This window comes from Lactuca sativa, chromosome 2, assembly GCF_002870075.4.
Source record: "Lactuca sativa cultivar Salinas chromosome 2, Lsat_Salinas_v11, whole genome shotgun sequence".
Lineage (NCBI taxonomy): Eukaryota > Viridiplantae > Streptophyta > Magnoliopsida > Asterales > Asteraceae > Lactuca > Lactuca sativa.
This window is the reverse complement of record NC_056624.2, coordinates 33,214,303-33,239,021: the sequence shown is the minus strand read 5'-3', so window position 1 is coordinate 33,239,021 and position 24,719 is coordinate 33,214,303. Positions and strand designations below refer to the sequence as shown.

The 24,719-nt window shown below is 33.3% G+C and overlaps 1 protein-coding gene across 1 annotated transcript; it reads right to left on the bottom strand.

The window, feature by feature from the left end:
* Positions 1-1,479: 1,479 nt before the first annotated feature.
* Positions 1,480-24,719, bottom strand: LOC122196676 (two-component response regulator ARR14). The gene is made up of 4 exons (XM_042899829.1): positions 24,216-24,719; positions 24,047-24,123; positions 1,779-2,351; positions 1,480-1,669 (listed from the first exon to the last, which is right to left on the bottom strand). The coding sequence occupies exons 1-3, from the start codon at positions 24,634-24,636 to the stop codon at positions 1,818-1,820; spliced, it is 1,032 nt and encodes a 343-aa protein (XP_042755763.1). The 5' UTR covers positions 24,637-24,719; the 3' UTR covers positions 1,480-1,669; positions 1,779-1,817.

Below are 24,719 nucleotides of genomic sequence, written 5' to 3'. Positions count from 1 at the left end.
CAACATGAAAATCTTCTTTTGACATGATTTCAAATGAAAATTTTGAGTAAAAATCAAATCAATGAGCAAATTTAGAATTCAAATCAAAACGGATAATGAAACAAGGAATTCCAAATCAAAATTGTAATTAGATCGTAAAATGTGGAATAAATCTAAAAAACAAGGTAACAAATAATGAACATGAAAAAAACGAATGAATTTCGATGATTTGAGAAACAAATCAAAGAAATCCTTTCTCTGATACCACTTTTAGGATCAATCATATTCTAGAAGACAAAAGTCATGTTTGTAAACAAGAAATTAAATGAACACCAGAGGGTAACTATGGTTTGTTTTCAATTAGAGAGTAAAAAGTTCGATTACAATGTTGATAGTAAGAACCTTGCAAAATATACTCTATCTATCTTACTAACATACCTTATATATAAGACACAACAAGGGAGTTGATTAGGAAATGACCAATCTGGTCATGACACATAAGTTAAGATAGCCCACCAAACTAACTAAAAAAAAGTACAAAGCTTAGTGCAAAAACTATGAAACAAAATATCCTTTTACAAATACAAGTTGAAGACTAAAAATACAATATTGTGAAACCTTTCACATACAAACTGGAACACAACACCTACGAAATGCAAGACCTAACATATGGTTCACCAAGATGTAATATGGCCAAATAAGATGAAGTAGGGGTTGTCTTGGTGGACAATTAGAATTGATTAATTATTAATCAGAATTAATCTAGAATTAATTCGGGATTAACTGGAATTAATTAAATGTCCAATGCTTGAATTGTATTTTTTCATAATTGAGCAAGGAAAGAAAATTCTAGAACCCATATAGGGGTGAACGGAATTACGAGTTTTTTTAAGGTTTCCAGAAGCTTCATGGTTATAAATAAGGAAATGATTTGAATTGAGATTAAATGTATTATTTAATAATTCAAATCTTGTTTTGTCCCTATGTTACTTAAACTATAAATAGGATCCATTGGGACCTCAAATTCGTTCATACTCTTCCTTGGAAGATACCTTGGCTGAAAATCTCCTCTCTCCTCTTGTCTTCTAGTTCTAGGGTTTTGGTGTGAGCCATTAGAGGCATCATCATTTTGGTGCTAATCTTTCCAAGACCAACACTACAAGGAGATTGAAGTGATATGCTTACTACAATAAATCAAAAAGTATGTAACTCTATACTTGGTAATTTCAAATTACACTACTATTAATTGTTAATTGTTTTCCGCATTGTACAATTTTTTCCTATAAAACCCATCAATTCATGACTTCATGTAGGAGGGAGAGAGAGAGAGAGGGCCCCACCGGCTAAAAATGAAATAAGAGAAGGGCATTATAGTATTTTTATTTATATTTGACATAAAAACTAACGGTCTTAGTCATGAGGACTGATGGTGAGAAATTTCTCCAAAGGGACCATTCACGCAAAAAAAAAAAAAAAAAGTTCCATAAAGGTTGTTTTGGGATCTAAATCATTGGGATACAACATTGTACTTTGGCACAAAATAATAACTTATCCCATCGCTTATGAACAACATTAAATCCTTGCTTTATTCTACTATAAAATTTGTTTGCATATAGATGTGAATCACAAGCTGATTAAATTAAAGCGCCTTGAGTCAATGTTAGATGCAGTCTTTCCATCCTCCAGTATCCTGCTACATATATACAATATATAACTCCACATTAGCACAACATAATACCATTTGAGTAAGTGATAAAATTATGCTTGTAAATTAATATTTTATAAAGATAAAAACTAACCTTATTGTGCATGACTTGATTCTAGCCAAGAGAATAAATTTAGGATATCAAGTCATCATTCGGACCGTTACCATCCATGTCTTTCAGGTAATCAGGAAAATCATCAGATGTTTGTCTTGGGATTGATGAAAGGTTATATGGATCCGAGACTCCTTCACCAACATCATGTGAACCAGATATTGCTTGTAGAAAATAATTATTGGTTGATTTAGTGATTTTACTACCAATGCCTTCATCTTGATTTGAATCAAAGCCATTTCCTAATGGAAATAGGATATCAGGTGTAGGTTGGACAATGTTTTTTTGAATAAATTCGTTCATTATTGGCAAAACTCTGGGGGTTTGTTCATTCTTGTGTTTCTCATCTATCTGCCATCCATTGATTGACAAGTTAATGCCAATAACACTACTATGATCTTCTTTAACGTTTTTATCGGTTTGTATCAAGGGCATACAACCAAACTTTCTACCGCTAACCTCTAGTGGTGAAACATTACTAGACAACGTAGAACTATTTGATGAAGTGGGCGTTCTCCCTCTTTCATTAACTTTCCATTTTTCCTTGCGACATTTCTGGTATGCAAGTGAACAATTTAAAATAAATAAAGCAATAGCAAAAATTAATACTAGATGAAAATATATATATATATATATATATATATATATATATATATATATATATATATATATATATATATATATATATATATATATATATATATATATATATATATATATATATATATACAACTGTTGTATCATCTCTGGAAACTATTAATAATTCATTTTTTACACATTGATAAAGGATATACGACACCACTAAGAAGAGAGTAAATGACTATGGCAGTAACTAAATATTTTAATATACTTGACGTTTGGTTAGGGACATGTTGAACATATACTTATATATTGTTCGTATTATAATTACTAATGACAATAATATGTGCTATTTTTTGGTTTTAATGAACGTTTGGTGTCTAGTTCATGTTGTGACGAAGAAATAAAGTAAATTGGTAAGGAAGTCATAACCAATATACATTAAATTAATTTCGTAGCAAATAATATTTGTATGCTTGGTTACTATTGTAGGTTCGTATTGATTTTCTCTTAAAACCATCTCCTCCAATTAAAGATGTTGAGTACAAATTCCTAGTGTTCCGAAAACAAAATTTTGTAATAATTTAGGCACCAATATTTCTTTTACCTTGAGTGATCTTAACGAATGTGTAGCGATGCAAAATATCATTGTTCTTCTATTATGTATAACAAAGATTTTTGATGTTTAATATTATAACACAGTTAAAGCAACTGAGATAGTTTCGAGGCCACTACCCCCATCCCCCTCCACATTATTTTCTTCACATGCTGATGCCGAAGAGAGAGTACTTATCAGTAGACTGACAAGCCAAAACAGAAGAGGGGCTAACCATGTTTGTTGATACCTCCGATTCACCCTCTGGACAATTAAACAAAATGCAATCTCTCAGGATTGGTTTGGACACAATCAAGCAACAACCTTCCCATAAATGTTTTTTTTTCTATGTCTCTTCAAGAACCGAGCACCAATGATTGGATTATGGGCACTGGCGCCACCAACCATGCCAATGCAAATGAAGGTATCCTCGACTCTATTAGTCATAATAAAATTTCTCATTCTATTTTAGTTGGTAACGGATCTCGTATACCTATAACTAAGACCGGTCACTCTTTTTGCCCATTATGTACACTGCATCGTCCCCTTCACCTTCATAATATTCTTATCACACCCACCGTAATTAAAAAACCTTATTTGTGCTCATAGATTTACATGTCAAAATAAATTTTCTATTGAATTTGGTGAGTTTGGTTTTATTGTCAAGGATTACAGACCAACCTCTAATTCGATGTGATAATGATGGCCCTCTCTACTTGGTTCTACCTTCCACACCTCAATCTCACATTTCCACAAGTCCTTCGACTTGGTACCAAGTCTTCGCCATCCCGGAGATAAAATTTTGCAATCTTTAATTTGTAATAATTCCATATCTTGTAATAAGACAAAGTTGAGTGCTATTTGTCAACCATGTCAACCTGGAAAATACGTTAAACTTCCTTTTGGTTTATCATCAACTTATGTTACACGTGTATTTGATATCATTCATTCGAATATACGGACTTCTCCAATTGCTAGTACTGGCGGTTTATGATATTACGTTATGTTTCTCAACCACTACTCTCATTATCTTTGGGTTAACCTACTCAAACAAAAATAAGATGTATTTTCTTAATTTTGATTTTCTTCGATTACATCAAAAACCAATTCAACAAAATCATCAAACATTTATAATGTAAAAATGGGGGTGAATATAATAATAAACAATTTCATGACCATTTTTCTACCCATGACATTCAATTTTGTTTATCTTGCCTCCACACCTCTCAATAAAATGGAAAATCATAACACATATTACGAACAATTAAGAAATCCATTCGATCACTCCTATTTAAAGATCACATGTCACCCACATATTAGGTGAAATTCCTTCACATGGCCACTCATTTATTAAATATCTTCCCTCCACCATAATTCAAAATGACACTCCTCACTTCCGTGTCTTTCAAACTCACTCTGCCTATACCCACGTATTTTGGTCTTTATCCTACCCTCACCTCACCACTCCTCACAAACTCGCACCTCGATCTTCCCTATGTGTTTTCTTGGGTTATCCATCAAATCATAAAGATTATTATGGCTTAGACTTGTCATCTCGAAAAATAATTATGTCTCATCATGTCATATTCGATGAGACCACATCCCATTAAAATCTGTTACACCAAGCGAACAACCTTCATATATTTTTCTTGATGATTCGTTTTACCACTCCCTCTCTTTCACAACATCATTAATCCTTCAACCTCTTCATCTCACTCCTTGGCCTCCCCTCTACCTGAGGATTCTCTGACCTCTGATCACCCCTCCTTTTCATCTCACTTATCCATATCGGCCCTTACCTCTCATATAGCTCCATCTGTAACACTCAACCCTCAACCAACTCAACCTTCATACCACCTCTATTCCCTAACTGGCTAAGAGCTATGAATGATGAATTTAATACTCTTATGACTAATGTAACATCGAAGCTTGTTCCAAGACCTCAATGGTTCAACATTGTTAGGTCCATGTGCCTCTTTCATCACAAATTTCATGTAAATGGTATTCTCTCTCGTTATAACTCAAGACTTGTAGCAAATGGGAGGAGTCAATAACATGAGGTGAGTTGTAACGAGATTTTTACTTCGATTGTTAAACTTGAAACCATTTGTATTGTTCTCATCATAGTGGTTTCATGTTATTGGCCCATACATCAGCTTGACGTGAAAAATGTTTTCCTTCATGTCCATCTCTAATAGACAGTATACATGCATCATCCACCTGGTTTTCGGGATTCTCAATTTACCGACCATGTTTGTTGATTGCAAAGATCTCTATATGGCCTTAAACAGGATCCTAGAGGTTGGTACCATTGATTTGCTCAATATCATATCCATCTCTTTTTATTTTGTAGGCTGCGATGACCACAACATGTCTTCTTCTCTATATTGATGACATCATTTTAACAACTTCTACCACAAACCTCCTCAGATAGATCATATCTCAGCTCAGCCACAAATTTTTTATGTCCAATCTTGGAGTACTAAATTACTTCCTTGGCATCTTTGTTGTCCGGTCTGCAAACGATCTCTTTCTTTCTCAACAAAAGTATGCCATCGACATCTTGAATCAAGAAAAAATGATGAACTACAATCGATGTTGCATGCTTGCCGAACAAGTTCGCAAAGTAGATGCATCGGGACCTTCTATTGCTAACCCTACTATATATCGAAGTCTAGTTGGTGCTCTCTAGTAAATAAAAAATTATTTTATTGTTTAAATAAGTAACAAATTAATGTTTAATTAATTAGTTGATCAAAAAGGAAACTACTGAAGGTAATAGCCTTTTTACATTCATCGGGGACTAAATACGCAACAAACACACTATAAGAACCGTCTAAGTTAAAAATTAGGGATCAAGCATGCAAGTTACCCAAAACTAGAGGGGTCATTCATGTAATTTTCTATATATAGTTCTAGTGTTGATGTGTCTTCTCACTTGAAATTGTATTAAATAAGAATCTAAATATGAGGAGGGAGAAGCATTAATGTTAGCACTGAGAGGAGCTACAAAGGCATGAGGTAGTAGTGGTGGTGGTTTTATGGTTATTGGATGCTTTCATTGTCACACAAACACATTCGAACTTCATTTATTTGGTGATATTGATGGAGATATCAAGAATATAGTATGAAATTCCAAAACATGGGTGTCATCCACGAAGGCCATCAATGTGAGTAAGTTTGTGAGTTTATATGTGTATGTATATGTATGTATGTTTGTATATCTAAGTAGCTTAATACATATTGGCATCCATAATTTTACTAGAATTATGTGTTTAATAAGGCTATGACCTCTAGGTATAGCTTGAGTAAAACTTAGTAGTTTGAGTAGAACTTAGTGGAGCAAGGTTGTTAGGAAAGCTTGGTTAAAGTCCTTCTAGATCAAGCGCAAGCTTAAATGGAGTTCGAGAAATGAAAAAAAAAACCATAAGTGGAACCATTTGTTTTTACTTAGTGACTTGAGTGGAGTCCATATATTAGGAAAAAGTTAGAACGAAATTATCTATAGTTGCATATGACGCCTCATGAGCATTACATTGAATTTCATTACATCATATGTATTGTTTATAATTTCATAGTACCTTTACATTGTTTCATACTTATATGATGTATTTAATTTTCTTGGTGTATTGTTGGACGAGTTGATACCTAGTTACTCAATACTCACTAAGCATAAATCTTAGCCATTGCGGATGATATTTATTAGAGTAAATTACTGAAATCGTCGGTTAAAATTGCATGTTTGGTCCCTAACTTTTTTTTTGCACTCTGGATCGTCTCTGTGGTTTGATTTTATTGTGTTTTTCGTCCCTATGGTTTGGTCGAGATTACACATGTGGTCCTTAACTTTATGTATGTAAGGGACGAAAAAACAACAAAATCAAACCACAGGGACGATCCGAGTGCAAAAAAAAGTTAGGGACCAAATGTGTAATTTTGACCAAACCATAGGGACCATTTTAGTAATGTACTCTATTTATTATAGTTACACATTTAAATATTAGTTGAGTTGAATATTACAAGTTTGTTCTTGAGAGATAATACAATATGATAAATCGTATGAACTATATTATGTGATATGTCGTGTTATCTTGAAGGTACTAGGATAGATGGTTGGTGGCAACAATTAGTATTCCATTTGTAAAGTACATCTAAGAGTTTATACGTTAGATAGATATTTACCATAGTCGTGGTTGGGATTTAGTTTGAAATATTGGCATGTAAAAGTTTGGATAAGTTGAAATTTCAGATAGGTCATGACGAAATTAATTTTGATAGAAATGTTAAATATAATACCATGGAAACCAGTAGTCCTTAGCAAATTATGTTTCAATATGTGAGTTAGCATAAATTGTTGTAAACTAGATAGTCAACTCTAGTCAATTATTGAAAGTCAAAAGGGGAAGATGATTTATTAGTAATAACTTATGTGATAGGAATCTAACAATATGAATCAGAGCTTTTAGGATTTGAGATATATAACTGTTTATAAGAATTGAATATGTTATGACGAAGATTATGTATAAAATGGAAATTGTAAATGTGAATTGGTAATAGTATAAAATGTGATTTATGTATCATATTTTTTTAGAATAATGCATCCAATGTATTAGAATCAAGCATAAATATTAATGATGAAGGGTAATGTATGAAAGTATTTAAGAAATTTTAAATAAAGAAATAACAATAATTAAAGCTCATTCATGATATCATTAGGGGATTGATATAATTAGAAATGGGAAGAAAAGTGTAAGGTGGTGTGGTCTTATCTTGTAAATGTATGATTCTAGTGGCATAATATTCTTTCACGAGTGGGTACATTATAACGCCTACGTTTTCATATACATGTGGTTGCAATTTAAGGACTGTTTCATATTTCTTTCACTAGGCTTTGATAGAAAACTTAAGGAGAGCTTCTCAAAGGATGTTTTAAGGAAGAAAGAGTTCGAACACTCAATTAAAATGGATTAAAGTTATTGATTGAAAGATAACATCAAAAATGGTAATTCTTTAATGTTCTTTATAATTATGAAAATTTTGTTATAGGTTATGTGGTTTGGAGTTAGAGTTTTTTTAACCCTTGATGGAAAAAACCTAATTTGATGATTAACAATGAATAACTTGGTAATATGTGTCTAAATTAACTTTAAAATGATACTATTTAATATTGTATTCATTATATCTCAAATGTAGGAGAAATTAAAAAGGTTAGGGTTTATGGAGGTGGTGTTTTGGGGGAACACATAGGAAGTATATATAACTTTAAATTGATAAATGTTAGCTTATAATGGAACATACATGATGAATTAATGTAACCTTGGAGATGATAACAGTTAGTTTAAAAGGGTATGGACGTAATGACTAGATGAGATATAACCCATGTTTATAGTAAATCAAGTAAAAGGGACCCGCCCCTTATATGTAGATTGTGATTAAGAGCTGTGTTTATAAATTTATTGAATTATAGTTTAATATGAATGATTCCTTGGGTAAGGAACAAAGATAATTTTTAAATGCATTTAACAATGATTTCTTCATATAATCAAGGTGAGTAACATTTATGTGTATGATCTCATATATAATATACATTATTACACATGTGTAATGTGAAAGAAAGGTCATATACATAAATGTAGTTTAATAATGAAAATATTTTAGAAGAGAAAAATGAAAGATAACTAGCAATAAAAATAGGTAGCACTTATATGTGTGTATTTTATGAAGTGTATATGAGATATTAATACTTATAACATTACATTTGTAGATGTTACATATAAAATATGGGTGCAGAACTATCAATGTATTATAGATATTTAATTTTATAAGTACAAATGTTGATAGTGGTACTCAAAGAGTGGTTGTAAAAAGAGTCTATATAGTGATGAGGGTATTACTTATGTAAAAGTTTAAAATAGACTACATAGTAAAATTGATAGTGCTCACATGGACTATTTATATAGTTTAGTTTAAATGTGTTAATAGAGACTACCTATTGATGAGGGCAGTGTTGATTTAAATTCAATAAATGAGTATCTAATGGTGAAGATTACATGGAATTAATTTGTTACATATAAGAAGTGACTATATAGTGATGCAAATATTTTATTTTAAATGAATTAGAATATTTATTAGACGTAACTATCTAATGTGGATGCTAGTTGACTTGTGTGACATGGGGTGTTTGTAGAAGTGATTATCTAGTGTTGAGGATAGTTCGCTTGGGGATAATTTGTGTGTGAATGCGAAGTTACTATCTAGTGGTGAGGACAATTTAGTTAGCATTAACTTGGTTGTTCATGGAAAGTTACTATCTAGTGATGAACATATTTTACTTCTAGGTAATTAGAAGGTAGATGGTGTAGTGGATGACATATAAATGGGTAATGATATATATGCATGGCGTGTACAAGTTAAAGTTAAATTAGACTTATGGGGTACTTTTATCTATAAGTGGATTATACCTAGGATAATTATATAATGCTTATGGATAAGTAGCAATACATACATACTAGTTTCCTTATTTATGTTGTATAAAATATTTTTTACCGGATATAATTTTTATGTTGAGATGTATATGTATGTGTCTTGATATGCAAGACATGGGAATATGTTACTTACAAGATGTATACGTTACCTTGTTTTGTGACTTATTTTTTATGTTCATGTATTCATGATAAATTAAAATAAAGTAGTATCTATTTAGAGGATTAACTCGACATTAAAGAGCATGTTTAGAAGATAATTTGTGTTAATTATTAGTGTAGGATCCAAATCATGCCACGTTTATTTTCTATGTATTCATAATTTTAGCATGTATTTATATAAACTTGTGTTCTTCCTATTTGGTAGTGGTAGTATGCATTAGTTAACCTTGGTTTTTATAAACATGGAAATTATGGGTGCTTTAGTACAAAAAGTGAGGTGTCACGTCTTTGAACAGTTTAAGGATACCAACACAAATGAATTATTTTGTATGTATCACATTGGAGTGGTCTTGGGTTCCATCATGTGGTTATTGAATCATCTTTTGAGACAGAGAAAGTCGATATCTAGTTTGAGCATGACATCTTTACTTATGGTGGGTGGCTAATACATTGCATCAAAATATTTAATTATGTATTTCTTTCTAATTATGATATGATCTTACTAGGCTCTTTAACCTAATACATGATTGTATGGTAAGAAGTTGGGTTTGAATAATTAACATTTCTCATTGAAAGGTTACCAATAATTTTTTCGAATATACAACTACATAATCCTAAATAACCCTATCTAACTAATAAAGGTTCATATGGCTTAAAATGTTGTGGTATGAATTGTATTATGATTGGGTATTCATAATATTGTTTTGTGTTGTTGTTTATATAGTATTTTTGGGATGTTCCGTTATCCTTTAATTATTGATTTGGTATTTTAGGGTTTAATTTATGGTTATTTCTAAATTTCAGAGGAGTGTTTCATATTTTGTGAAGGGTACTAGATTAGTTTTTTATTTTGTTTTGATACAATACATTTTAGCTAGTGAAATGATCTTTTTGTTGATATATGTTATTTTGGTGATGGTATTTTAAAGAAAATGTGGATATTTGTAAACTGTTTCCATCAAATCCTAGATAAAACGCAACATTAAACGTCTCAAACATGCATTGTCATATGTGACACCCTCGTTGCTTTGCATCTCACTTCTAACATATCATGGAACTAGGAAATATTTCTATACATGAATGAAACGTCAAAGGAAGGCTAAAAGTCATATATGTGAAGTCCTTTTGATTAAGAGAAAAACTAAGTGATATTTATGTCACCTTTCTCTCTACCAACATATAGCGCTTCATGTGTTTTAAACCCAAATGACGACTCTATATTTTATTTTAACAAAAATTGTTTTACCATTTCTCTCTCATATTTGTTATGTTCGGGAATAGACAAACAACTAGTGTAGATGTCAAAAAAAAATAACGGACATAAGAATTTCATGTGGTTCACATGATCGGGATAATCGTGTAATGTATATACATGTAAACAATAGAGGTTTCTTGTTGATTTGATAACAATAAATTCTTATGGTGAACAAATACAATATATAGGGAGACATGTGGCATCAATATTATAACCATACTAAGCCCATGAACATCCCATAAATGATCTCTACCAAAAGGTGTTAAATACATCTAGAGTCCTTCTTAAAACATTAAATATTCTAGACTATTCGCTTACAATTACATTTTTCCACGTAAACTTTGTATTTTGTAATTCTAGCATCTCCGACTTGAATCTATATATTATCTCTAAAAAATGTCTTGTGGATTCTTCCTTCTTGAGACCACCTTCTTATCATTTAGGTTTCTAGAGATCATTATTTGGAATACTTCACAAACTAAGTCATAATTTATCCCTACGACCGGATTGCTAAGTCTTAGGGTAGAAGGAGTTGAACGACTTCAACCATAGTCAGGGGGCATCACTGACGGGTACCCCCGAAATTACATATTCGAGCAAATGAGGTACTCCCAGAGGCGAGAATTTACGGGTTACTCTTGTCACTGTGTAACAACCTTGAATTCGGGCTAGACATTTAAATGGATTAGAGTCATGACTATTCGTTTTATTGAATAATTAAAATCCTCGAATAGGATAATCGTAACTAAATAAGAATCTTTTGTACACGATATGGGTTATATAAAAGGTAATTATATTTAATTATTGTGTACATGTTTTACGAACAAATATTATGAGCTTCTAAAATAAAAATATGATGTGAATTAGGTGTTGAGATCTAAAGGAAACCTGTAGTACTCGTCGATATAAATCCGAAGATATAAAGGACGTCGAAAACAGAGCTCATATGCGAAGCTGAAGTGGATCCAACAAAAGGAAGATGTATCGGCCCAATGTGCCCTACACAAAAGCACGACGCACTTTTCTAACATATTTCTCCCTACAAATAGCAAGTCATTTTTCCGTATTTCATTGCCCATTTCCGATTTTCTCTCTCTAGAAACCTTTCCCTCTCTCCAAAAATCTGACATTTTGGGTTCCAAAGTGTTCGTAGTGAGGCGTGCAGCGACAGAAGGCCCGATGAAATGAAGCATTTAGCGTCGAAGTTCTGCCTACACAATTTAGTGATGTTTAGGAAAGATCTTGGTGATGTGTTTCAAGTGGATTTCCAAACATTATATATATTTATATACCAAAAGAATCCTACATCTTATATTATCTTACCTGATCATTCCTTATTTGATAGAACACGATATTTCTTGGGATTAATGAAGAATCTGATAAATTATTAATATAACCTTGTAAATATGAATGAATACTAAGACTTAGTAATATTTGTATTTAGGTCGTTTGATGGGAAAAACAGGAGTTAGGCGACGAGTTAACTTTCCCAGAAATCTTCCACCTTCAATCAAGTGAGTGCATGGTCACTTTCATGAGCATGATTTAATAAAAGTATCTCTTACTTAAAATATTGAATATATTTTGAAAGCTTATTTGTGAATTAAATGCTTATTATCTGGAATATGTTTTAAATGTATATTTGGTAATATTACATACCATACACTATGCGATCCATATATAGTTATATATGTGTTAAGTGTATATACGATATTACTACATGACAATCTTAATTGAAGTATTATCACTTCAAAGATTAATGTGTTAAGTGTATATATACTACATGACAATCTTAATGGAAGTATTATCACTTAAAGGATTAATGTAAACTAAATACCCGATACTTTGTGTTATATATATATATATATATATATATATATATATATATATATATATATATATATATATATATATATATATATATATAGTGGTAGAGCCAAGAAAAAACCTCAAGGGTAGCATATCATAAAATTTACACTACGCGGAAAAAGATTTCAAAAAACGTACATTATACAAAAAAAATTGAGGGATTCCTGGTTACCCCAGGCATCCAAGTAGATCTGCTAGTGATACTATGGTATTTCATATACAAGGATTTGCATTGGAAGTTGATTACATGGATTGTAGTCTTGTTTACATTTAAATTAAGACGTATAAAGGATGTTTAGTACCAAGTAAGTTGAATGAGTGTGTAGTTATACCCTTTATTGTGATAGTATTGCATGAACAGGAAGGCTGTTTTGAAAGTGAGTTACATGTACTGAAATATAGTGTTGCTATAAACTAAGGCTTGTCAAGGATACCTACTTTAAAGTAAGTTGAATAAATGGGTATTTTTATATTGGGGGTGTGTGAGATCGTAACGGATAGTATATCTTAGTTCTATGACACTATTACGTGTTAGTGTACTTGTTATGTACCAGAGTACTGTACTAGTATTCTTCCTCTTTCCAAACAGTTAGAAATGGTGTGTTTGTATCTCATCGCCAGTGGGTATGTCCGGTCATCTATTAGAGTAAGATGACAACCATTAACTAATTGTCTTGTGGAACGCTTGCAAGCTCATAGTATGTAGGTGTTAATGAATTATACTTATCCAGGTTAAAAGATTGTATGTTCATTCAGGTACTCTATCACATATGTTTGACTTTATTGACTTACATTTGCTGCCAAAGAATCCCCAAAGCAGTATAGTCAAGTTTCTACTTATAGTGATCTAACGATAGATCTCATAAATCATTATATCACATCAGTCTGTGAGAATCGATGGGATGGGGTATATTGTCCTATAGATATCTATGTCATATGATATATTGCTTGATAAAAGTTGGTTTTGAAGGATTAATAAAAATGATTTATTATCATAAAAATGTTGTGGGGTTGAAAACCATATGTTTCTCACTTGGTTTTCCCAAACCTCACTTACTCAAACTATATGCATCACATGTACCAGGACTAAAGTAGGTAGAACTTGATTAGGATCTTAAGTGATAAAGAGGCAACCAGCAATAGTATTCAAGATCGTTAAGTCTTTACATTGTAACTTATGTTGTGTATTGATTATGACATCCTTAGGGTTTTTTTGTATTTTGAAACAACATCTGTACCCAAGATATTTTAAATAGAGTGGGACAGTTTTTGCAAAAAATTTTAATATACTGGAATTTTCTGTAGATAAAGATAACATGATTTTGAAAACGTAAAGAAAAGTTTTTTCGGTTATGGAAAATAGGGGATGTCACAGTTGGTATCAAAACATTAGTTTAAGCGAACTATAAATAATGATTATTTCTAGACTTAAATTGAGAGGCTAAGTGAGAATGATGAGGTGTGTGACTAGTATATTTTAGGTTGTATACCTAAATTGATATATTATAAACAAAAACAATAGAATACTTTAGGTTATAAGCCTTAGTCGTTATTACGTGCTAATAGATTTATTTTATAATATGATTTCGGTTGTGTACTTTACTTGTTATTCTTTAAAAATGTGCAGTAACCTACTTTAGGAAAGATGCCTTATATGCTAATATGTGCTAAATGATATGTATTATAGGTCGCCTTAGGTTGTATAAATATATTGCTAATACCTGAAAAGATTTAAGGTGTATTGTATACCTTGATCTAGAAAAGGAAATTTTATGTGTACATGATTCTAAATGTATAATTACTATATTAGAACATACATGTAACTTTTTTGGGGTGATAAGGAGATTTACGATAGTTAACACTTAACATCAGTAACTTCTTAATGATGTAATAAACCTTTGGAGTGTTGTTGTACATTTGAAGTACTTTCACTTTTGGTGAGATAACAGACCATTGTCGTGATCATATACAACCGAGAACCATAAAAGTCCATAAGTTGTAGATATGTTTAGATTGAAACAGTGACTCCTTACGGATTTAGAAGTATTGAAGATGGTGATAAATACTTTAACAATATCAAAATTAAAGTTACAGAAGATGATATGCATAATTTAGAGGAATTCAAGAAATGAAGAAAAGAATAAAGTTGACATAGGTTCTAGTCTCAATAAACCAAGTTATTGCCTGTCAACACTAAGTGATAATTGATTTCTATCATATCCTTGTGTGAATTCCATAGTATGTTAGGCTGGCTTAAACATATAGGACTTGGATGGTGAAAATATTCAATGTGTTGTGAAGAAAATAAATTATTGAGTAACTTACGTGTTTAGTAACTTAGAATACTTAGTTAAAGCGGTGAGACATCTATAGTGTTGCACGATGAGATATAATGATGTCGGGAATGACGATGTTATGAAAGGATGGAATGATCGAACTTGCATATTTCAAAAAGGTGGTACAAATAATGTAGGGAGAGTCTTGTATCCATATTATTCAGGCCATTGAGTAAAGTTAGGTATAGTGTGCCCTACAAAGTGGACGCTACATTGGAATGAATTTATACAAATAAATTGAAATGGAATTCCTAACAACCTAGGAAAAGCACGAGAATATGCTAGAAAAGGCATATACGTAGGTTGGATCATAGAAGGAGAATCTAGGAAATTTAGTATGTGCTTCCCTAAGCATATAATTGCTGTTAGGGCACCTGATAGAGACGCAAAAACCCTAATGGAGTCTAGGAAGATTTATTTTATGTGCTTATTTTGTACACATACATATATGTTAAATTGCTTTGTGATTATTATGTATAGTGACTTAGGAAACTTTGAGAAAATTCTTGGAACGAGTATGTATAGGTGTGAAAGGTAGTATAGACATGTACTACAGGAAGCATAGGATACATACTTGGATCAAGAGGCATCATAAGTTACTAAGACATTGATAGTTGAGTGGAGTGCAAATAGCACTACAAATTCGTTTTTCCTATTTTTGACATTACATGTGGTATGGTAATGTCTAGGAGAGTGGTTCTGGTTTAGGCCCAAGCGAACATGAAGGATTGAGTCTGGGTAGTGTAGATATGCATAAGTGAGTTGATTGAGTCTAAGAACCTTTTTCGATGTAGTAGCCGGCTTTAGTCGTGAGATTTAATAAGGTTGTGATCGAGGTGAATGATAAAAGTATTATAGCCTTCGTTGGGGTTCAGCAACTAGTACCTAGAGCTACTACCTGATGTGATGCAGTTGTATGTCGACCTCCCATGTTCAAAGGAGGAAGGATCATGTTGTTAGCACAAGATGAAAAATGTCTTGCAAGTTAGTTTTTGACTCATGGAGGCAAGTGTCTAGTTCGTTATGTATCTGTTGCATCATGAATAAGAGGTTTTTTAGAATATGACTATTCAGTCAGTTACTGTAGCCAAAGAAAGACCTTATTTTAGGCAGAGTCTACTATCCAATTTAGGAAGGAACGGGAGTCTCCAATGAAAGTCAAGTTTTTAACTCAAGAGTGGGGACTGAAGGTCCATCAATGGATGAAAGAACATCTACAGGTTTACGAACCACCATCAAAAAATAGGTTCGCACCTAATTATTATAATTCTGGAGGCAAGGGGAGTGGTGGTCATTGTATTTGGTATACAAAAGTGCATGCGGGTGTATTTTGTGCGCTTGCACCCAAGTTAATCAGATATGGTCGGGAGGATCGTTACAAGAGTATTAATTGGAGCACGACAAGTTTAATTGTCTAAAAGAAGAGGAAGAGAGAGTATTAAGTTCAGCAATCGTCGTTGTTTCTAGTAATTTCCATTACATTAGTAATATCCTCTTATACCATTTCATATACATATGCATTGGTGGACAACTTTGCGCTTGTCATGGCCTTGATCGGTATGTGGTCATGTTATGCATGAAGATCGCTCGTTGTGGGCACAAGCAGTAATACTACATTGGGGGACGTCAAAGTCATTGATATGACAATTAGGATTTTCTTCCAAGAAGAAAGGTAGCTACGAATCACATAGGCAGAGCCATCTTAGGCTTTGATCACTTGTGAGTAATAGTTAGTGAGGGTTCAAACCCAAATGGAGGAGAACCAACCATTAAGGAAAAAGTGTGAAGAAAAACTCGACTTCGGTTTCAACAACAAGTTCCAGGAGAGTTGTAGCACAAGAAGTTACGGGAAGGTAATTTTTTCAGTTTTTTTTATGTAGATGATAGAATGAGTGTTTTGATTGACAAGTGCAAAAACGACATCAGATATCGTGAAGGAAACTTGAAACATTTACATGCACCTATGGGTAAATGGGGCGATCTTATCATCAAGGTTCCCAGTATTTTATAAAACCATGATGTGTTATGGGTTATAGTTGACTAGTTGGTAAAAGTGTGCCTTTTTGGGCATCACATATGTAGAAAATTAGTCTATAGAGAATGTTTCCATAGACTCATTATCATGAATAAGTAAAGATTTTTTATTCAATATTATTCTCTGATTATCTTGAAAATACTTATGTTATTGATAATGTGAAAATAGTTGTAGACCGACAAAGTCAAAACCTGAAAGGGACATGAAACAATAGAGTTTGTGAACTTTGTTATATAATCCTTATGAAATAAGAGTGTGGGGGAATTTAGCCTAATAAGGTCACATACTGATAGTGAAATTTTAATCAACAGAGTTGAAGCTTCGATAATGGGGCTAAGTAGATAGGCTGATAAGTTGTCGTAAAAGAACCAAAGATATTATTTTATTATAAGACAAAAGAGTTGATTGATTTATTATTGTGAGGGAACAGTGCATAAACAATAGTTGTGAGTATAAAGAACACAAAAATCTAACTTCGTATGAAAAAAGTTATGATTTTTTGAAGTTTCACGTTCATCACAATATAATCGTGTGTATGTCATAAAATATGAAACGAAAATAGGTTGCTTCTTAGCAAAAATGATGTAAAGAAGAGTTGATGTCCTTGTAAATACGAATCGTCGATATAATGAACGTCGAACTCTAATGGAAATTTGATGTCCTCGTATGAAGAAGTTATGAATTTTGCAAATTTTTTTACAATGTAATCCTTACAGGCTTTAAAATAAAAACAGAATGTGAATTAGATATTGAGATCTAAAGAAACTTATAGTACTTGTCGATATAAATATGGAAATATAAAGAACAACGAAAATGAAGCTTATATGCGAGAGATACAATTTTTTGAAGATTGTGAAGATTTACCTGTAAAAGTGACGTGACACCTCTCAACGTGTGAGACGTGGCACTGGACAAAGACTCTTCCCCCCCCCCCCCCCCCCCATCTAACCGAAGTTGACACGGATTTAGCAGAAGAATGAAGTGTAGTCGCAACGTACCCTACACAAAAGCGGGACGTGCTTTTCAAGTAGATTGCTCTTTATAAATAGCAAGCCATTTCTCCATATTTTTTGCCCATTTTCATGTATCTCTCTCTAGAAACCTTTTACTTTCTCTATAAATCTTACATTCTGAATTCCGGAGTATTCACAACGAGGAGCTACAATGAAAGAAGGCCCGACAAAATGAAGCATTCAATGTCGATAGATCCTACCTCCAGTATGATCTTACCTGGTCATTCCTTATTTGATAGAACTCAATATTTCTTTGAATTAATGAAAAATATGAGAAATAGTTAATATAAACTTATAGATACGAACAAATATTGATACTTAATAATATTCATATTTAGGTCGTTTAAAGGGAAGAGAAGAAGTTAGACGAGGAGTTAACTTTCCCGAAAATCTTCCACCTTCAATTAGGTAAGTGCATGGTCACTTTCATGAGCATGATTTAATACAAGTATCTTTTACTTAAAATATTGAATATATGCTGAAATATTATATGCGAATTAAATGCTTATTATCTGGAATATGTGTTAAATGTATATTTGGTAATATTACATAACATACTGTAACACCCGAAACCTAGAAAATCAATGAAGGAAAGAAAACCCTAAATCATGAAGGCAACTTGTCGAGTGCAGGGAGGAACTCGACGAGTCGGAGCGGTTTCTGGGACGTGGGTTAAGTGACCTACTCAGCGAGTTGGCCAGGGTTTGGGAAACCCTAAATTCGGGCCTTGTACCCTATTTAAGGAACATTATAACCCTCCCTTGGCCTCCTTAATGCTCTCCCCAGTACAGAATGAAACCCTAGTGCCTTCCATGAGCTTGTGAGCCATTTATGAGCATTCTTGAGTGCTTCGGCGCTTGAAGAAGAAGGTGAATCCTTGGAGATACAAGAAGAGACTAGTAGATCAAGAAACCTCTTGCATTTTTCTCCATTTTCTGGTAAGAAAGCTTCAACCTTGATCATTATGCACTTAGATCCCTTCTTTGTCACTTTTTGGGGGTTTAGGGTCCAAGAACCCTAAAATGGGAGGAATGTGCATCCCAAAGGCTTATATTTTCTGATTTAGAACCATTAAGGGTTGTATGTCATAAAGGTGAAAGCTTTATGCCATAGGAATCCCCATGCAAGCATTAGAGTGTTCTTTTTGCCTTTTTAGCTCAAAGGCCATATATAGAAGGAAAAAGGCAAGAGCTTTGCATGGTGGTGGGACGTTTGAGTCCATATCTGTTTATGGATGCTTTGGTTAGGTGTATGGTGACTTGTGGACCAAGATCTATGTCCTTAAGATTTAGGGTTTGAGTGGAAAACCATTAAGTGAGGGTATTAATAGGTAAAGTTGGAAACTTCACCCTTATAAGGCCATTTCCAGAAGGTATGCAAAGTTTGAAGCTTGGATCTGGAGTGTAGGGAACTAATCGATTAAGATAGCCCAACAGACTGAGGGAATCGGCGAGTCCAGGGAGGGACTCAAAGAGTTAGGGTGGATTGTTCCGTTTCTTTAAGGTAGAACTTGACGAGTCGGAGGATGACTCGACGATTTGACTCGGTTTATCACGAGTCTGAGTAGCTAAAGTAACTCGGCGAGTCTGGGGTTGACTCGACGAGTTGGTTCACGATTTCAGGGTTCTGATTCATAGAACTCGACGAGTTGATGGAGCAACTTGGTGAGTTGAGTCAACTTAGAGTGTTGACTTTGACCGTTAACCATTGACTTTGACTTTGGCCAAGGTTGACCTAGTTAGACTTATGAGTATATTTTGATTTGATATTAGTAGCTCGAGGAGCCAAAGGATCCGCAGTTCGGGAATTGCCAAATAGCAGCCAGAGGGATATCAGCAGGACTTCAACAGTGCATGGTGAGTCTCATCACTGTATGCATGGGTGTAAGGCCACAATGTCGGCCCACTATGTTTGTGTATAGTAGGAAGACCCGGGGGTTAGCCCTAGGCACTGTATGTTATATGTTTTGGATCACGATCTGATGTCAGGCGAGGCCTGAGGAATGTTAGTATGCTAGAGGTCTTTGTGATTCTTTCATGTGTCGGTACGATAGGTTCCAGAGCAAGGTCTGATGTCAGGGCAAGCCCGAGGAAGATTTATATGTGCATGTTTGATTATACTTGTTGTCTTTGTGATACTTGTATATGCCTGGTAGGGAGGTGAGTGTGGGCGAGGTCTCGTATCTCATCACTAGTTGATTATGGATGGGGTTCCTCATCTTCATATTAGCAGAGTAAGGGCGAGGCCTGTAATAGGAGAGAAGTGAGTGTGGGCGGGGGGTCGTATCTTACTAACAATAGGAGTGTGGACGGGATTCCATAGCTCATCAATAGTAGACCAGGGGCGGGGCCCAAGATAGGCGAGGCCTTGGTATAGGAGTACAGTAATGTATGTTTTCTTTATGTGCTAGTATGTTATATGGTTGTATGTGTATAGCGAGCGAGGCCCAGAGACAGGCGGGGCCTAAGAGAGATAGATTTGTATACCGAGCGGGGCTTGATGCTAGGCGGGACCTGATGCCGGAGTGAGTCCAATGTCGGGCAAGTCTCGATGCAAAGGGCAGGGGCCCAATATGTGGTTATATGTATGGTATGTGGTAGTATGGGGAACTCACTAAGCTTCGTGCTTACAGTTTTCAGTTTTGGTTTCAGGTACTTCCAGTAGCGGAGGGAAGATCTCGGGATGACTACATGACACACACCAAGAAGTTTAGCCTGAGATGTTTTACTATGATAAAATAAGCATGTTGAATTAATACTCTGTTTTGATAAAGCAGCTTATTTTTATGAAGGAAATGTTTTGACAATTGTGGTTTGTTTAATGATTTAAAAATGCAATTTTTGGACCATTTATTTGGGATGTTTCACATACATTGTGCGAGCCGGATAAAGTTATGTATGTGTTAAGTGTATATATGGTATTACTACATGACAATCCTATTGGAAGTAATATCACTTAAAAGATAAATGTATATTAAATACCTAATACTTTGTGTTAAATATATGCACTATATTGGAAGTTGATTACATGGATTGTAGTTTGTCTAATTTTAAACTAAGACATATAAAGGATGCTTAGTGCCAAGTAAGTTGATTAAGTGTGTAGTTATACCATGTATTGCAATAGTATTTCATGAACAGGTGGACTATATTGAAACTGAGTTTCAGTTATTGAAACTTGGTGTAGTTATGAACTAAGGCTTGTCAATGATACCTAGTTTAAAGTAAGTTGAATAAGTGGGTAGTTTTATACCAGGTGTGTGTGAGATCGGAGCTGAGAGTAGAGCTCTAATCTATGACATTATTATGTGTCAGTATTCGGGTTACGTATCGGTGTAATATACTAGTATTCCTCCTCTTTCTAGACAACCAGAAATGGCGTGTATGTATCAGACAACCGGTGGGTATGTCTGGTCATCTGCTGGAGTAAGATGAAAACCACAAACTAATTGTCTTGTGGAACGTTTTCAGATTCATAGTTTGTAGGTGTTAATGAATTATACTTATCCATAGAACATGATTGTATGTTCATTCGGGTACTATATCCCTCCCCCCATGGTTGCCTTTATTGACTTATGCATATTGCCAAGGAATCCCCGAAGCTGTATAGTCAACTTATTGCTTACAGTGATCCATCATAATTCTCATAAGATCATTGTATTGGATCAATATGTGAGAATCGACATGATGTGGTGGATTGTCTTATCTATATCATTAAATTACTATCAACCTAATTAGTCTTTTGTTTCATTAAAATATTGTGGTATTAAAAACCGTTTGAATTAAAAAAAAAACAAAAAACAAAAAACAAAAAAAGTAATAAATTACTATCAACCTAATTAGTCTTTTGTTTCACTTTGAATTAATTTTATATTTTTTGAGTTAATTTTGTATGTCTTTTATTAGTTAGTACTTATATTAATTTTGTATGATTTAATTAGTTAGTATTTATATTAAAATTAAAAATTATGTGGTTTGGGAGGGATGTGTTTCCATATACTGTGGGATATGTGGAGAAAGAAAAGTTGATATGGAAAAAAGGTCGGTAGGGGTGTAGGATATATGGAGAAAGAAAAGTTGATATGGAAAAAAGGTCTGTACGGGTGGGGGATGGACTCCAATACCCTTTGTAGCATAAATGAGGTTAAGAAGTAACGATAAACATAACTTAGCAATACTTACATCATCAATCTCCTATTAATTCGTTGTAAACAACTATTAACTACACTATTGACTAGTGCATATCTTCAGTGGTCTCATTAGTCCATGGCTTCTTTTCCAAATCATATTTTGCTTTTAAATTATGGTGTTAGTGTGTCTATATTTATCTTTTTACTTCTTTTTAATTATTTTAGTTGTATATTGGTGTTCCTATGTTTGAATATTAGGTGTGAAACTCATGTATTACATGACTTTATTTAATATATATATATATATATATATATATATATATATATATGAAAATTTTGAATTTATAAGAAAAATAAAAAAAATTGAATTATTAAAACTAATGAGACTTTAATGTATTGTATACATCACATATATAAACATTTTCTAATAAATACCTTACATATATATTACCATACATATTAAATGTGAAATTTTAATTTAATAAAATAAAAATACAATAAAATGACAAGTGAAAATAAAAAATTCAAAAATTCTAGAAAATGTTATGTGTCTAAATGAAAGAGAAAATGACATTTGGCAAAAAGTTCTTTATTTATTAGCAACTAGGTGTGAAACCCGTGTATTACAGGGATTGATTTAAAAAAATATTAAACATTAAAGTGTAAACAAAAAATATTTTTTAATATACAACTTTAAAATAAGAAAAAAAAAAAGAAACGTATTTATTACAACTTAATATCATATATATGATATTTAATACTTTACATATAATTATATGACTTTAATTTTAAAAATTGAAATAAACCAAAAATTGACAAGTAGATAATATTTATTTCAAAAATACTATAAAATGACAAGTGTCAAAACTCATGAGAGATTCACATATAGAAAAAAAAAACTTTCATTTATTAAGGAGGATGATGATGATGATTTTCATTCCATATTAATTAAATCATTCAAAGTTAAAAATTGTATTTTGGTTGTTCTGTTATTACAACATGACGTCTATCCAAAGTTATCCCAAGAGAGGTAGGGGTTAGGGATGTCAACGGGGGTAAACGGGACGGGGAGTGCATCTCCCGCCCCCGCCCCCGAAGTTTCCCCGTTCCCCCACCCCTGCCCCCGCCCCCGGAATGTTCAACCTTCCTACCCCCACCCCTGCCCCCGAATCCCCTTTATTACACCTGCCCCCGCCCCCGATTGACTTTGTGCTACTTTTTTTTGGGCTATAAGAAGTTGTTATTTATGCTAAAAAAAACTATTTTTTAGGTAATAAATAATTATTTATAGTAGAATTTTATATGTTAAAAATAAAAAAAGTTATGTCATTTAAAAAAATTATACTAACAACTTAAAAACATATTTTTTGATGAATTTTGGAAACTCAAAATCATGTTATTGTTTATTATATTTATATAATTAATATATGAAAATATATATGTAATTTTTTAACTGGGTCCCCATGGGAATTTCGGGACGGGATTGCCTACCCCCGCCCCCGCTCCGGAAATTAAAACGGGGGTTAACCTTGCCCCCGCCCCCGTCCCCGCCCCCGACTTTTTTAAAAAAAATCCCCCAAACGGGACGGGGCCCCCACGGGAACGGGGTCCCACGGGACTTTTTGACATCCTAGTAGGGGTGTTTGAATCTGTCGCAAGTTAAATAAAAACATAATATAAAAGGAAAGTCTGCAAATGCAATGCATCATCTCACTTAATAATAAGAAGATGGACTCTTGTACATATAAAAAATATATATATTAAATCGATGCAATATTAAGTGTGAAAAACTAACCTGGAGATGACTAGCAACCTGCATTCTCGTAAGACCAGGGACATCCATAAGATTAAGTATCTCCTTTGGAAAACATCCTGATATGGAAATACCCAAACTTTCTTTTATCTTACACAAATAGAAAAAAAAAATCAATACAAAATAAAAAAGGTGAAAGATGAATTTATACTTCCTTCACCAAGCTCACTGATAGCATCAAGGAATTTCTTGTGAAGCTCTGGGGTCCACTCCAAGCATACCCTTTTCTGCGTGCTATCATCATCATCATCATCATCTTCTTCTTCTTCTTCGGATGATTGGTAGAGTAGATTATTGTCGATATTAGTTTTGTTGATCACTTGCTTCATTGGGCCACATGTTTCCTTCCTTTTACGACCAGATCTTATATTTTCCTGTATCGGTGTTGCTTGTGTTGTCGCCTTAACAACCATATTCTTTTTTTTACATTTTTCATGCTTATGAATTCTCTCTCTGATAATGTCTTGACGCATATGCCTAACTGCATCGATAGTAAGTGGCCTCTTGAGGACAAGAAAAGCACCGTTCTTTAAAGCTTCAAATAGGAATGCATCATCCTCTTGCTCAGACATCACTTGAGTATAACAAATTAGGGATGAATGAATATTAAAGATGAAAAAAGATTACAATGGTAATCAATTATGTTGTAAGAGAA

Bases quoted from the DNA above. Each gene is read 5' to 3' on its own strand.
- LOC122196676 (XM_042899829.1), bottom strand. From the start codon at position 24,636: ATGTCTGAGCAAGAGGATGATGCATTCCTATTTGAAGCTTTAAAGAAC. The intron at 24,124-24,215 runs GTATAAATTCAT...TTTCCATATCAG, and splicing joins CAGTGAGCTTGGTGAAGGAA to GATGTTTTCCAAAGGAGATA. The intron at 2,352-24,046 runs GTTAGTTTTTCA...CTTGCATACCAG, and splicing joins AGGTTGCTAGTCATCTCCAG to AAATGTCGCAAGGAAAAATG.